Source organism: Rhopalosiphum maidis, chromosome 1, assembly GCF_003676215.2.
Source record: "Rhopalosiphum maidis isolate BTI-1 chromosome 1, ASM367621v3, whole genome shotgun sequence".
NCBI classification, from domain to species: Eukaryota; Metazoa; Arthropoda; class Insecta; order Hemiptera; family Aphididae; genus Rhopalosiphum; species Rhopalosiphum maidis.
The window spans coordinates 77,227,241-77,243,517 of NC_040877.1; the positions used below are offsets into that span (position 1 = coordinate 77,227,241).

At 27.6% G+C, this 16,277-nt stretch overlaps 2 protein-coding genes across 3 annotated transcripts; one reads left to right on the top strand and one right to left on the bottom strand.

Moving 5' to 3' along the window:
- Positions 1-3,585: 3,585 nt before the first annotated feature.
- On the top strand, positions 3,586-10,223 carry LOC113555983 (protein cramped). The gene is made up of 14 exons (XM_026960646.2): positions 3,586-4,170; positions 4,261-4,450; positions 4,537-4,785; positions 4,864-5,067; positions 5,127-5,317; positions 5,431-5,631; positions 5,703-6,017; positions 6,106-6,237; positions 6,322-6,378; positions 6,466-6,612; positions 6,851-7,073; positions 7,907-8,139; positions 8,251-8,343; positions 10,012-10,223. Exons 2-14 carry the CDS (start codon positions 4,291-4,293, stop codon positions 10,117-10,119), a joined length of 2,313 nt encoding a protein of 770 aa, XP_026816447.1. The 5' UTR covers positions 3,586-4,170; positions 4,261-4,290; the 3' UTR covers positions 10,120-10,223.
- A 1,397-nt stretch (positions 10,224-11,620) lies between these two features.
- LOC113556665 (toll-interacting protein-like) lies at positions 11,621-16,193 on the bottom strand. 2 transcript variants are annotated; one of them, XM_026961759.1, is made up of 6 exons: positions 16,058-16,193; positions 15,740-15,978; positions 12,681-12,994; positions 12,394-12,595; positions 12,146-12,292; positions 11,621-12,085 (listed from the first exon to the last, which is right to left on the bottom strand). In XM_026961759.1, the coding sequence occupies exons 2-6, from the start codon at positions 15,782-15,784 to the stop codon at positions 11,975-11,977; spliced, it is 819 nt and encodes a 272-aa protein (XP_026817560.1). In that variant the 5' UTR covers positions 15,785-15,978; positions 16,058-16,193; the 3' UTR covers positions 11,621-11,974. The 2 variants fall into 2 exon arrangements, with proteins under 2 accessions (XP_026817560.1, XP_026817559.1); XM_026961758.1 differs by having other exon boundaries at positions 15,740-16,083.
- Between the last annotated feature and the right edge of the window lie 84 nt (positions 16,194-16,277).

The window sequence follows — 16,277 nt, forward strand, 5'->3', positions numbered from 1 at the left end:
CGTTAGGTAGATCGCATTTACGAGGAAAGGATCGTATCAAAAAATATGTTAAGGCAGTAGAACCAAATATACAATGGAGAGAAGTTGTAGAGCAGGGGTGGCCAACCAGTCAATCGCGACAACCTTTCGCATTTTCTTGAAATTTTGAATTTTTTTTAGAAAACAATTGAAATATATATTTTTTTTAAATTTGTATATCTTTATATATCCCAGTAATAAATAACTATGAAAAACGAGATTATACACAGATATCGAATAAAAGAAGTGTAACACGCATGTACATATATTATAATAATAATATATTTTTTGTTTATTGACAACCTTTTTTTTTTTTTTGGTCGATCGCAAGTCTATTAAAGTTGGCCACCCCTGTTGTAGAGGATAGGGAAGTATGGTGCCATATTTGTTTATAAGATAATTATTTTAATACTTAGTGCAATATTAATAATTTACTTTATCTAACTTTTGTAAAATGTGACAGATACTTGGCACATAACATTATTATAGTGCTGTGGCGGGACAAGTATAAACATTAATTAACCGTGTAATGGCGCTGTGCTCTGTGGCGTAGTTCATCAATAGTTGCGATGAAATAAGTAAGACGTAAAATTCTTCAGTGTTTTTTTTTTAATAATTGTAAATATTTCTAATAAGTCTAAATAACCAAATCTTAACATAGACCACGAATTAAGGTATATCATAATTCGTGTCATAAACTAACATGAAGATGTTCACGGGAACAAATACACTTTACCATGCCTCTCACGAATTTCGAAATTTTTCCTTTAAAAACGTGTTTTTTTAACACTGATTTCAAAACTGTTTGAATTTTTTTGCGGAAACCATTATTTTGGAAGTTATAACTTACCAAATTTTGCGACTTAACGTTTGTACACATGCACGCCACACTTCTGCTGTGCGGAGCGCCTATAACATATTTCGATTATTTTTTTTTACGGACACAATTCAAATTCTAATTCAATTTCATACTTTGGTTTATTGGACTTAATGAACTTATACACATATAAATATAACCCAACAGTAGATACAATTAACGAAAATATTCTAGTTTAGCAGCCTATAGATTTTTAAATTTTTTTTTCTAAAATATGTGGTTTTTAACGCTTAATAGATTGGTGAAATCAAAACTTATCTAACATACTTACTTTTGAAGTTTTTGTACGTAAACATTGACAAACATCATTTTCAAAATTCATAATAAATCCTTTCTTAAGTTAACTGATAATCAGATTTTTTATTATTATTATTTTTTTTTTTTTAATGTACAGTTTTAGATGAAAAAGTTTTGGTGAAGTCAGAATTGTACTATCAGGCTTATTTTTAGAGTTACTTAATTTATGAAAAATGTAATACAGGTAAACAGGTAGTTAAATTTTACTTATAAGGCCAATATAATATATATATATATATCAATAGTTATCAAAATAAGCATCATTAATAATAATAATAATACCTATTGTGAAAATAGCATTTAAGGGAATTGGAAGCGGTGACTTTCTGTCTTTGTCTAACATACGTGGAACATAGCTATACGCCTGACAAAATTAAGGTGCTTCTAGTTGTTCGATTTAAAATATGTAAAGATGTTTTAATTGGTATAAAAGTTTACTTTGCATCGGTCGAAGCACTTTTTCGATTGTTTTATTATTTAAAATAAATATTTTGATGAGAATAAATATTTTAAATTTTATAAATTTGTCAATTTTTATTATTAAATATATTAAAAATATTATAAAATATGCTTCGACCGATGCAAAGTAAACTTGTTTATATATAAAAAAAATGTTGGACTCCCCCAAATTTTTTTTCAGTTTCGGCCTGGATAGTATCTGGTAAAAATATCTATAAAAAGCAAATGTTTTGTTGTACCTATCCATTTTTTGATTCTTGAAATGTCTGAAATATAGTTTAAATTTTAAATCACTGCAGGGAAAATGCACCTTTTTGTATAATATACCATTGTAGACGCCCATAAGTGGCATAAGCGTATACACTGGCGTAAATTGGGTCCATTTCTAGTGGTGCAGTGGCATATTCTCAACTTATAATTATTTCCAACACACCAATAATCCAACTTCTTAAGTAAAATCCTTCCCTATAAACTATAATATATTTCTTTAAATAATAAATACATTTTGAATTATTTTAGCAGTAAAATCTTTATTATTATAATACAATAAATTCCCGTTACAACGAATACCAATACAACGAAAAATCCCGTTATAACGAAAGTCATAGAAGTCCCCTGCCGAAAAGCAGAGCTTATAAAGAGCTTATTCGAATTTTGGTTACAACGAAATTTCCGTTATACGAAACAAAAATCCGGTCCCCTGGAGTTCGTTATAACGGGATTTTACTGTATTAATAAAAAAAATAGTAAAAAATGTTTTTTATTTATTTTAAGTTGAGACGACGTTCTCTTTCCACAGATCCCGAATCGAATTCATCAATTACACTGGGTCCAAATTAATATTATTCTTTTTTTCGAGATGCAAAGTAGCTAAACTGCTAAACTACTAAGCCTTTCTTGTCTTATAGTCGTTCTAAGCAGTGCCGGATTTACCATTAGGCTAACTATGATGTAGCCTAGGGCGGCAATTTTTTTCTCTTTTTTCGACTCTATAAACAGACAAAAAATTATTTTACTCTTTTATTACATGAGACTGATCTCAGAGAAGAACCTGAAGTTTTACGAAATTATTTCCCAGATGATTTAGAGTCGTCATTTGCAAATTAATTGATTCATTTTAAATTATACTGCAAAAATAAAGGTATTGAGAAAGTTTCCCCATCAAAACTACTCCAACACATACGTGATCATGATCTGACATCTGTTTTCCGAACATAGACATTTCAGACATTTTAGATGTGGTGGTGCAAATGCAGCACTTGCACCACCCAGTTTACGCCACTGAGCGTGTATATAGTATAGCTAGGTGAACAGATATGGATGTAACTAGGATTTAATAGTTACAAGGACTAGTCTTAGAAAACCAAATTTAAAAATAATTTGAAGGCTAATTGAGGCTAAAAAGTAAAACCTTATAGTGGGCTAAGCTCCCTCCGGACCCTCCTAGTTACGCCGATTTGTATACAGACGGTACTAGTGGTACCTATATTACTAGTTATAAAAGTAAGATATATCATACATAATATAAATATATAAAATAAATATTAGGTAACTAGGTAAGTATATAACCTGCGATTTGTTAGTTGTTGCAAGTATAGTTCACTGAAAAATCCTAATTTGTTATATAGTATGCGGTATTATAATATGACCTATGCAGTATGCACGTTTTAGCGGAGAACGTTGAGTGAACTTTGTGGCGGGACGTTTTCTGCTTTAAAAGTTGACCTAATTCTTCAGCAACAGACCACTATGAAGTCATAGGACTCATACGTAGGTATTGCAAGTGTGTTTTTGAATCACCACTGAATCGTGCTTAAAAACATTTGAGCACCGATAACTTAAGAATACCTATACTATATATTGCAACAATATTTTAGGTTTACACCGTAGTCGTCATCCGAGTATTTGATGCGTATGTGTGCAATAATAATTATGTGTCTTGGCCGACAACCATAATATTTTGCTTGTGCAACCATTCGCCATGTAACACAGAAAACATAAACACAGAATACTCGCCGTTTCTTTGAGGACGCTTTTTGGTCGCCGCACCGACGATTATTATTATAATTTTCTTCCCCTTCTTTGCACGCCACCATCGAACTATCGAAGCACCGTTGCAATGATAACAGTACATTTCGCCATGTTTGTTGTTGTGTGTTCGTTTGATTAGATTTTTCTGTTTATCATTTTCTGCGCGTACAAGTGACTACTGAATATTTTAATACCTAGAGACTTTGCGTTAAACTTTTGTGTCCGATTTGCACCATTATTATCGTTATGTTTCCCTTGTCGTCGCTGTTGTCCGAAATTTAGCTATGGTGCCGCTTGTGTCGTAATAATAACGATCCCAAACGTCCGGGTTTCCCCGGAATTGTGTACGTTGTCCCTGGAGGATTTCCACAATGGCGCTAATTGGCTTCGCGCGACCTAAAGCTCTGAGCCAGTCCGACGATTTCATTGAGCTGTGGACATGAACTCTGGTGTTGGTTAGGCAGCTATTAAGACGATTGTTGTTCCGGGTAAGTGCCAAGTATTGGCTATTTGCTATTTTAATTTTCAATTTGTGCTCTTAATTGCGTCATAATTGGGTCAAAACATCGTCCTTGTAGGTTTTTCATCGTCAATCCCTCTGCAGTAATATGGACGAGAAGATCAAAGTGGACGACTGCCATCTGGAGCCTGATGCTCCAACAGTAGTCTCTGAAAAGGGTGTGCTGTTAAGGACCAGTGCTAGAGTGTCCAAAAAATTACGTATGACACCAGCATCTACTTCACCCGGACCCAGTTGTTCTAAAATAGGTTTGTAGTGTTTGTACATAGTATCTTCATGCTAGTCTCGCAGGCATATGATTTATTTTTGTGTACAAATCACATATCTGTTATAGACTCAAATGATGCTCCAGTTTTCAAGTCTTCCAAAATTAGGCGTGAACTTTGGTCAGCAGAAGATACCAATTCTTTTTTTGAAGGCTTAAATGAGTTTGGCAAAGATTTTGAATCTATTCAATGGTTTATGGCAAACCGAGCTAAGCGTAAAGGTTCTTGTGAACAGGCTATTAAAAGTAAAGAACAATTGAGACACTTTTATTATCGGACATGGCACAAAATTTGCAAATATATTGAATTTCCTAAAGGTAATGACTAATAAATAATAGTATCTTTGACAATTTAATTGTTTAAAATGTATTATTCATATTACTGTATTATTGTAGAAATGCAAAAAGTAGTGCAAGAGCTATACGGGTTAATTAATTACGGTGAACTTAAACGAAGAATTGGATTTTGTAATGATAAAAATTGGTCAAAATTATATGAAATGATATATCATGGTTCGACTAAAGTCAGGAGTAAAGGAAAACTGTGGAAAGTTAAAACACCACATTGTAGAGCTTTGAGAAAGCTCAACTGTCTTGAAGGTATAATGTATTTTTTTTACTGTTTATAATTTGTTCTAATACAATTCACATTTTTTCAGATACAATTGGAGACTTAAAATTGCCAGGAAAAGTTAGTGTTGAATTAAGGCCTCGAGATATGGATACGTGGTCTTTAGTCCAATCACTTGCCATGAACCCTCGCATTAGAGCAACAGTTGAGTTACAGAAACCTTTGTCTATGCTTTTGTCATTTTTAGAAAATAGATGGCAAACAGAAAATCGAAAACTTGTATCCTTTTCCCAATTGGTATTTGATTTTAATTTATTATTATATACAAAGTAATATATTTATTATATCTGTCTAAATTTTAAATTAAATGTCCTTAAACACTATACTACTAGCGTGAACAAATACACAGAGTTAAAACACTAGAAATTGATCAAGAATCCAAAAGAATTCTAAGAGTTGCTCCAGCAACTGGTGTTAATATTACTCCTATTAGTGTAAATTTTAGTGATATTGAAAATACAAATGTTAGTTTATTAGCTCATAGAAACACACATGGAATTTCTAAAGAATCTGTAGAATCAATTCTTCAAAAGGTAACATTACAATTTTACAATATTATTTTTATTTTTGTGTATTTTAAAAGTTATTTATTTTTTATTTAAAGTTTCCTTCAACTAAAGTCCAAAAACCATATGTTAAACGGGTGCGTACAGAAACAGTTAATTCTGCATCTGGATCATCTGGGAGTCAAGAAAATAGTTCAACCACATGTTCATCTACAGTATGTCCGATAACAGATGTAACTTACGATGGTGAAAAAGGCTTGGATATTCTAATGGCAAGTCCTCCCAAAAATGATCCGGTTATTTCATCACATGACCAAGAAAAAGAGAAGAAAGAAGAATTTATTGCTAGAGTTAAACAGGGGTGGACATTAGCAAATGTTGAAGCTATTAAAATAGGGGAACTTTATCTCATAGTAATATTATTTTATTAGTACTTAAAAGAATATAATAATAATATACTCTTTATTTTTCACATTAATAAAATAACTTTTTTCTTTTTAGTGTGGTGCTGAATCTAAAATTCAACTTGAGTATTGGTTTGAAGATTGTGTTGAAGCTACCAGTCAAAATAGACTATCCCAATCGCTCAATAAACTCATTTCTATTGCTCAGTATAATTTAACTTCTTCTAAAGTATGTCTAGGTTCTTAAATATTAACATTGAATGTTTATTTTATTGTTCACTGAATGTAAGCTTATTCTATGTGAAACTTTCAGGGCTGTTCATGCGGATCTGTAAACAACAAACCACATAGTTTGCCAAGACAGACAGAGGTAAATTTTAACCAACCAAATCATGCTAATTAGTAATTTTATTATATAATATCAATTTATAAAATGTGGCTGTATTATTAATTTTAGATTAAAACAGAGGTGGATCAAAATCAACGTGGTGCTTACTCGTTAGTCAGTGGTTGCAAAGTAATGGTTCACCCATCATCAGTATTCAGACGACCTTTGCAGCCAAAACCTTTACATTCAACTGGTTCATTCAAAGCTCAACTTGATGTAAGATTTTTTATTTACAATTTCAATTATTCATTTAAATTTATAAATTATTACCTTTGCTATTAATTTGAGTATATTTAATGTTACTTATATCAGGTTATACCGGTAATACTATACTATTTAATTAAAGCACTCATAATTCCAAAATCTTAATAGTTTTTGAAATAATGAGTGCCTTACATTAAAATTTAATATACTTTGTGTAATTAATGATTAACACTTGAACTTTTATTTGCAGAAATTACAACCTAGGTATTGTAATCGAACAGGTCGACCCAGTAATAAACATGTTGGCATTGTTCAAAAACTTCTGCCACTCCAACCAAAGACCAGTTTAACTATTGTGCAAACATCTAATTTTAGGCCTATTGTACCAGCAATTAGTTCTGAACAAAATCAGTTAATGGACGGCAAACAATGTGATATTAACCATGTAGATCAAGCCCCACTTTCTCCAAAAAGTTAGTATAATAGTTTTTTTATTTAAACTTGTTAAGGAAAAATAGTAATATGATGTGAATAATTTTGGAGTATAAATTATGAACTTTCTTAATTTTGTATCTTACCAACTAAGAATTGAACACTCTTCCCCGCAACTTATTCAAATATCCTAAACCACTTTCTAAAATCTTTGTTAGATGCACAGCAAACAACTAACTTGATATTTTTGTTAAAAATATTGATTCATAAAATTAATGTTTGATGATTCTATTTAATCTTACTTTCTTGTAGAATTCTATGTTAATTTCTATAAAAGAAATGAACTAGCTACCAACTAAAACCGTTCATTGGCTGCGCATACCCCCATCAAATTTTGTGAATTGTCTAATAATAATAGTTAATACATTTTTCTATATATTAAATATAATATCAACAATTTGTAATAAAGTTAAGTAAGAATTAAAAATTATATTATTTAAATGAAATTTTTGAAATTTAAAACCATGGATATGTGTGAATGCCAATATACTGATAAAGTATCAGTAAACCATGAAACATGGTAAATGGTATTAGATATAGTAAAAGCTCTAAATATTATTTTTAATTTATTTGAGAAAATGGAAAAGGGGAAATTTACTTTAGTACACTTTAAAATTAATGAATAATGAATATTACCAACTATAAGCTAAATCATCCATTGCTGTGTATGACTACATTTAGCTTATTTTGAATCACCCTTTTTGCTTAATTGTGTGTTATTTTAAATTTATCATACTATTGTAAGCTTATATTTATTGAAAATTGTAATTGTAAAAGTTAAAAATTCATAATTATAATATTATTATTTTTTTAGAAGAGTGGAAACCCCCAGATGAAGATATTCCAGATGATGTAAGTATCACATCATCGACTATAAACAGGTTAATGGACATAGCGTTGCCGTCCATGAACGAATTCTCAACTCCAAATTTTTCTGGTCTTTTATCAAACTGTAGTAGTTCAACAACGTCTATTAGCTTAACAACACCATCCACTAGTCCTTCTAGACTTTTGAAGGACGATAGCAATCAATGGCTAAATCCAGATGTATGTCAAACTTTTATTGCTTAAAATATGACTAATATGTTATTATTATTTTACATAATTATGATTTAGGTCACTTAGTTTTCATTATCTAAAAAAAGTTTTTAATTTCAGATGGACTTTTCATTAAGTAGTTTCTTAGGTCATCTGGATAAAGAACAAATGGCTGAAACTACAAGAAATGATCAAAAAGTTATTTCAAATGATGTAAGTATAATATTAATTTTAAAAGTTATTTTAAGTTCTATTTCACTTCATGAATATTTTCACATAGCATAGTAATTATTAATTAATAATAACTATTAGTTTATTGTTATGGCCTGTAGTACTTAAATTGTTATCAATTTTGTGTTGATCGATATAGTGGATTGTGATCAGTGATGTAGTCCTAAAAATTTTTATGGGTACACGCATGAATCATTGTAAAAAAAGTATGCGGGGCTTTGCCCCCCACACCTCCCTATAACATGAACGAGTACTGAATGTTATCTAGCAGTAGCTATTACATATTTGATAAACAAAACCAACATTTTCATTTATAAATAGCATGCTAACCCATCGACCAACATAAAATTATGGTAGACTCAGGGTAGAGATAGCATACTGAACAAGTATTCACTATTTTGTTTATTTATTAGTTGTTTATAATATAATATACAATAATACCTAATACAGTATGATATATAATTATATAAATATCAAAATTTAATAAATTTACATATTATTTGCTGGGTAACGTGAACGTTAATACATCTTATTCAAGCTCCGTGTACCTGCGTACCACGATTTTCGTTATAAGTACACGCATAATTATAAAATTAGGAGGTGGGTACACGCCGTGTACCCTCCACTACACCACTGATTGTGATACTGTGTATTATATATTACGTATTGCTAATAATTAGTTAAGTTTTTTTCACTTTGGTATTGATAAGAACTCCAACAAGCAAGCATTGAGAAGATATAAATAATATAATAATTTATATCTTTATACATTCAATTTTATATACAATAAATACTGAATTATACTTTAGTAAAATCAGTCATGAATTCATGACTATAGTGTAATTTGTTACGAAATAGTCCAAGATGTGTTCTTTTTACATTTTAATCATTTGTAACTGATATGACTCGTACTAAGTGAGTACCCTAGGTCGTCAAAGGCACGACTTGATATTCTTGAGAGAAATTTTAATAAGAAGTTAAGTCTTGTGATGAGGTGGTGATAATGATGAATATCTAGCAATTGGTCATCAACCACTGAAGTAAATCGATCGATACCCAACAGTGCAATTTCTGAGTGAATATTTATGATACCTACACATTCTTGTTATTAGTATGGTTAATATAAACTATGTCATTAATTTAAGTAACTGATATAAGGATATATTATGTAGGTGTCAATCTAGGTATTCCCTGATAAGACCTCAGAAGAGAGGGTAATATAGAAAACCAAATATATTATTGTGTATATCAGTAGGAGTGATAATTTATTTTTGTGTTATAAGTAATGATTCAATTATTTAAAACAATAAAAATCTTTAGTTTCTTATTAGCGCATCACAATATCAGCCCTTGAAATGGATCATTATTATCTCCAATCCATATTATCTTATTAAACTTTTTTAAATGTTTTTGATGTAGAAATAATCAACATAAAAATTGCCCTGACCATTGTATACTAACATATAATAAATTAACAATATAGTAAATGTAATGATTTTTTTATGTATAGATATATGTTTTATTTAATCCGAAAATCCGTTCAGGAGGAATCTTCCTTTTTATCCTATCATTAGATCTGCTTAATTGTTAAGCCAACACAATAAACGGTAAATATAAATATTTTTATTAATCTTAATTTTCTGATAATAGGTGGAAGCCCAATTTCAGTGTCTTATGAGTGAGAACAGTGTGGATTACACCGCTAAATTTGCAGATTTAGCAGCACAAGTAGCTGCAAGCAATAATAACTGCCAGTAACTTTCATTATTATTTTTAACTATTATATATATTTATTGAATTATAATTTAATATTAAACAATGTTTTGTTATTTAATATAATATTACATTTTTTTTTTTTTTTTTTTTTTTGACGTTATGTACAATATAAAATATGAATATTTATTGTTTTATTTATATTATTTAATATCTTTATGTTATACAACTACATAATGTTGTTAATATTTTTTTAACTTATTATATTATGTTGACAAAATAAAGTTGTGTTCTTTGTAATATAATATTGAAACAAATTTTATAATAACATTTTTTTTTTTTTTAATGTTTAAGATTTTATTCTAAATTTAAACTATTCAGTACCATAAATGATAATCCCACATAGCTATAGTAATAAATTAATAACAAATTCAGTGAATTTGATTGGAAATAAATATATTTTAACAAGATAAAGGAAATATTAAACAATAGTAAAGTTATTTTTAAAATTGTTTAAATAATATTCAAATAACAGTTAAATTTTAAGTAAAATACAATTTACATTCAAATATATTGCAGAAAAATATAGAAATTAGTTTTCCATAAAAAATATTGCAAAGCATATTTTTATCAGTACATTATTGGTGTAAAATATTAATAATAATAATTAATATGTAAAAAGCAAGAAAATTAATTTGAAAAAATGTTGCACTAATTGAAAAAAAAATGGAAGTATTGGATTTAGTATCACTTTTCTCTATAACATTTTATAAAAAAAAAATTGGACATTTATTTTATATTAATTCGGTTTGAATGTATGTTTTCTTTACTTAATACTTTTGACTAATTAACATAAATCATCACTGACACTTTTACTAAATAAATTGTTTACACATTGAGTGAAATGTAAAATTAAAAAATGTTATTTTAGTAATGATTTTAAAAATATTTACACTTATAATAGCATTTATCTCCAAAAATATTTTATTGGTAGTTTTCTAAATCTTTGTTTTTATGGTTTATTTAAAAGATACAGTTTATATATTATTCATACGAAACATTGGAAATATTTTTAGGTATTATTTATACTTACATAGTATACTATGAATAACTAAAAATTCAAATACATAGGTTATATTAATAATATCTCATTTCCAAATATTAAGAGTAAAATAACCTTTATTTTTAAATTTATTATATCTTTATATTCAAAAATACAGAATGTGATAATTTGTTATTCAATAAATTATAATAATATTTATTTTTGAATTTTACAAAAATTGGTTTAGGTGAGTAATAATCTTGTAAATATTTGTATAATTAATATAAATTTATCGTACATAATATTCTAGAAAAAAATGATAAAACAATCAAATTATCAAATCTATTTTACAATGTCAAATACACAAATATTTTGATTTACAAATAGGAATGCATAAGTTATAATAAATTGAATACAATTATTGAATGTTTTTTTTTGAAAAAGATAAACATATCTATAATATAATTAACATTAAAATAACAATAACAGCACAAAATAAAATGATAAAATATTAGTATTATTTATAAACAGTTGTAAAATAATCTACCAACATATATATATATATATGTATAAACTACTATAAAATTAATAACTAATGTGTTGTATATGTTGGTGGAATTTCAGTTGATATATATACTATTAGTGTAGGGACTAAACAAATTAATTTTTTTTAGTAATATAATCCAATTATACTGTGTCAACTGATTTGCATTTGATTTATTAATTAAAGCAAGTGAAAAGTAATATTAGGTTTAGTACCCATTATAGGTAATTATCTGATACCTTTTAATAATGCTGTCAAATTGCTGACTTGGCACTTGTATATTATTATGTAAAATTTTAATTGTTTAACAACATTTAATCGACCAATTGGAGTAAGGAATTAACAGTAAGATCTTTGTTACCGTTGTTGGCTTCAAAAACAGTTTTCACTGTTTCTTTATCCATATTTGGGAACATGTCTTGAATCTAAAAAAGAAAAATAATATGAAATATTAATTTTATTTTTAAATTATATGATTAACTTACTTGTTTTAAGTCTTCTGCACTAAGAGTTGGTACTTGTGGTGCTGAAGGTTGAATATAAATAGGAGTTAAATTGGCACTTGAATTATTGAATTTTGGCATTTGTGGTAACATCATAACTGAACTTGTTAAGCCCAAACTAGGAGGAGTCTTAAATTTAATAAGAAAATATAATTAATATATAATCTTTGAAACAAAAATATAACATTAGGTACAGAATTGTAATTTTCATAAAAAAAATGAATACTCACTCCAAAACTTATAATTATATTAATAGTTCCTTCGTTATTTGGCCCTTGTTTACCAGTAAGATTATACCACTGTTCGATTGTAACCCCTTTATAAATTTGATTGGGTATTGGTATTGTTGTCCAAGCAATAAGTTCATCCATTTTGAAAGAACATTCATCAAATATTTCTACGTTAATTTGATTAACACCTTCTTGTGGAAGTCTAAAAATTTACAATTCTTTTATAATTTACAAAAATCTGAATACAATTTTTTTTTTAAATTATTTAGCACTAAAACTTTAATTACGTTTGAACAGTTTTATGCCATTTAGGAGTTTTACCGCCATTAGGATCTGTTTGTGTCTCATATACACAATGTCCAATTCTAAGACGTACATATGGATCCATTCTGGTTAAACCATAGTTTTTGACTAGGCGTGCTTGTACAATTGTAATATTTAATCTATTTCTATCACGATCTCCTTGCACACAAGATAATGCTTGTTGTAGAGCCATAGCAGCTTGTTGGTCCGCAGCCTCTTGTTGTAATCTGTTAGTAGAATCATCTACAGAAACCACGTCAAGGCGTAAAAAGTCTTTAGGTAAATCACCAACATATACCTGCAAATGTAAATATTATTATAAATTTAATTTAATTTTATAAGACCAGTGGCATCATATGTGGGATGCAAGGGTGTACAAATGCATCCAGTGAACAAAATTATTATTTGTTTTATACTATAATTTCTATAAAATGATCTACATTTACAAAAAAAGTGTGTTGAAAAAAATTCATGGGATGACTCGACCATGCAAGTGACTGGTATTACTTTAGATTTTCAATATTGGTTTTGCATCCCATGAAAAAATGTGAAATGATGCCCCTGTATAAGACATAACTACATAAGATAAAATTGGTTAATTTTTTAATAGTGAAGATTAAGAGAGATATTTTTTCACATCTATATCATTATTATCTTTATAGAATATTAGTAGAACAATTAATATAATTAACACTAATAATAATATAAACAACATATTTAGGGTTATTTAATCTGTGATGCAGCTATGAGTTTCAAATGGTTTAGCATAAAAATTAAATCTGAGATAGAAAATATCAGTAAACAGTGAATTTGTTATACTAAAATACAGGACTAGATTTATGTACTTATATCATATCTATAACTTTTATACTTATATCCTTTGGACTACTATCGTCCAGAAATGTTTTCCAAGGTATCACCCACTTAAATTTGATATTACATTCGCAATACTTATATATAGACTTATCATTTATCCCAGTTTTAAAGAAATTTAGTTTGTTTCAGTTTATAGAAGCTGAGAGAAAATAATATTTAATATTTAACATAGAATATTGTACACTGTGTCATTATATAAAAATTATACTAAAATATTACTAAAAAATAATAATCAGAATATATTTATTTCCACATGAGTGTTATATTTCTATAAAAAATGTTGTTCAATATCATGTCCCTATATTCAGGGTTTAAAAATCTGTATACTTATAAACAATGATCGACGACATTGAATATAACTTATAGTTTATAAATTATTATATATTTGCAGATAACACTATATAGTTTAAATTATACATCAAGCCAGTTTCATGATATATAATATTTATATGAAATATATTTTTACAGGATTTTACGCTTTAATGTACAAACACTTTAAGGTAGATATTCTATGAATAATTTAAACAGGCATTAATAATTATTTGTAATAGAGAGTAAAAGAATATTTACAGTTTTTTAAACCAATATGTATTTATGCATAATATATTACAGTGGCCAATGCTGACTGATGTATGGGCATGCTCAATTATCATTATGTATTATACAGTAGAACCTCAATTATCCGGGGTAATGGCGAGGAGAGGGTCACACGGATAAATGAAAACCACGGTTAATAGAGACTTTTTATAATAATGTAATTTTTTATTTAATTATAATTAGAAATATACACAATAATGTTATACATCTACAGTCCATATTTATTTTTAAATTTTCGGAAGAGTGAAAATTAATTGTGAACACGAATAATTGAGTCACGGATAATCGAGGTTCTACTGTAGTTCTAATTAATTTATTATTAATAAATAATACACAAATTTGTATTAATTTATAAATAAGACTTTAATTTAATATAAATATATAATAGCACTTACTTAAATAATACTTTAATAATTGTAATTGAGACCTGACTCTTTTAACTAAAATAAGTTACCTTCACATGTTTTTTATTTATAAATAAAATCAATTCTTTTTTCTTTTTCAACAAATTTTTCCGTTACATTATCGTAGAAAAACTAAGAAAAATTGTCATATACTCGTAGACGTAAATTATATAAATTACTACATTGATGATGTGTAACAGAATGAGCATTCCCTGGGTGATTAATACTGCGGCTGCTAGTTAGTGGAGGCGATCTCCGAATAACTGGTATTTTATAGCGATAACAAGCGTCGTATAGCTTGTACACACATCTATCGTATGCTCTGTCATTAAATGTGACAATAAAAATAAACAAAGATAAGTATAACAGAAATAAATGAAATTATTGCAATACATTATGTTTTTTTAAAGTAATATATTATTGATTACAAAATAATTTTTGTATTTTGGTTAATAACGTTTTATTCCTAAACATGCGGCGCATGCTGAGCATGCCTGGAGAATTTGCCACTGATATATATTAACATATAGTCTATAAATAATAATAAGACATTGATGCAAATAGAAGATGGTTATTGTGTTAGTTTACAAATTAAAATACAATGTTGATTAATGATAATAACCACCACATACATATTACCAAAGATAATGACATATGCATTCCCAAATTAACCAATTTAAATACTATTTAATATAAAGATTAATTTATATTTCTACTGTTGAAATGTCTGAAAACTACTGAATTTAAACAATCTAACATGATAATTTTAAAACTGTTACTTAATTTTTGTTATAGAAAATAAATAGATATAATGTTAAAAAATGTTATAAAAAAGTTCCATCATACACATTAAGTATACTAACAAACTTAACTTTTATTCTCATTTTGGATTATTGTTTTTCTTTTGTCTTCAGAAATTTATGACTTTATATTACAAATGATTATATAGATAACCATTAATATTATTATATTTTAAGGAATTGTAAATACTGAGTTGAATTACATGTATTAATAGATATGAAACTATATACAATAAATGGATAAGATAAATGAATATAATATACAAAACAATTAGCACAATGTCAAATACAGTACTTTCAAGTAGATTTTAATAAAATAAATACATAAAAATATTATGTATATTGGATTATTGGATATTAAATTACCATTTTTCGTCTCTCATCGTTAACTCTGGCAGTTACTGATTCCATAGTTTAAAATTCGTTTTACAACACGGACACGTATTCAATTTGTCAAATTGCCAAAAATATCAAAAACCACTATTGAAATTAAAATGTACACAAATGTTCATTTGTTGTTTGTGTAATGTTCTTCTATTTGTTTTTGTCGACAACACTTAATTCACAATTGCGTATTTGAGTTCACTGTATTTGTGTGAGTGTTGCTAAAAAAATATAGTATAACAGTTACACAGTATAACTAAAGTAGTAGTAAAGTATAATATTAATTATTATATTAGTCACCTAAATAGTAAATACAAAATACCTATGAAAATTTACAAACGTTATCACGCAAAAATATTTAAATAACTTTTCTATGAACAGCACTAGTGATAAAGACACAGGGTAAGAATAATAAAAGATAAGAGAAAATAATATAAATTATAATAATCATTTATACCATTGAACATTCTATGTGAATAATATGATATTATAAATATTATTCAAAATATCACAGATATAT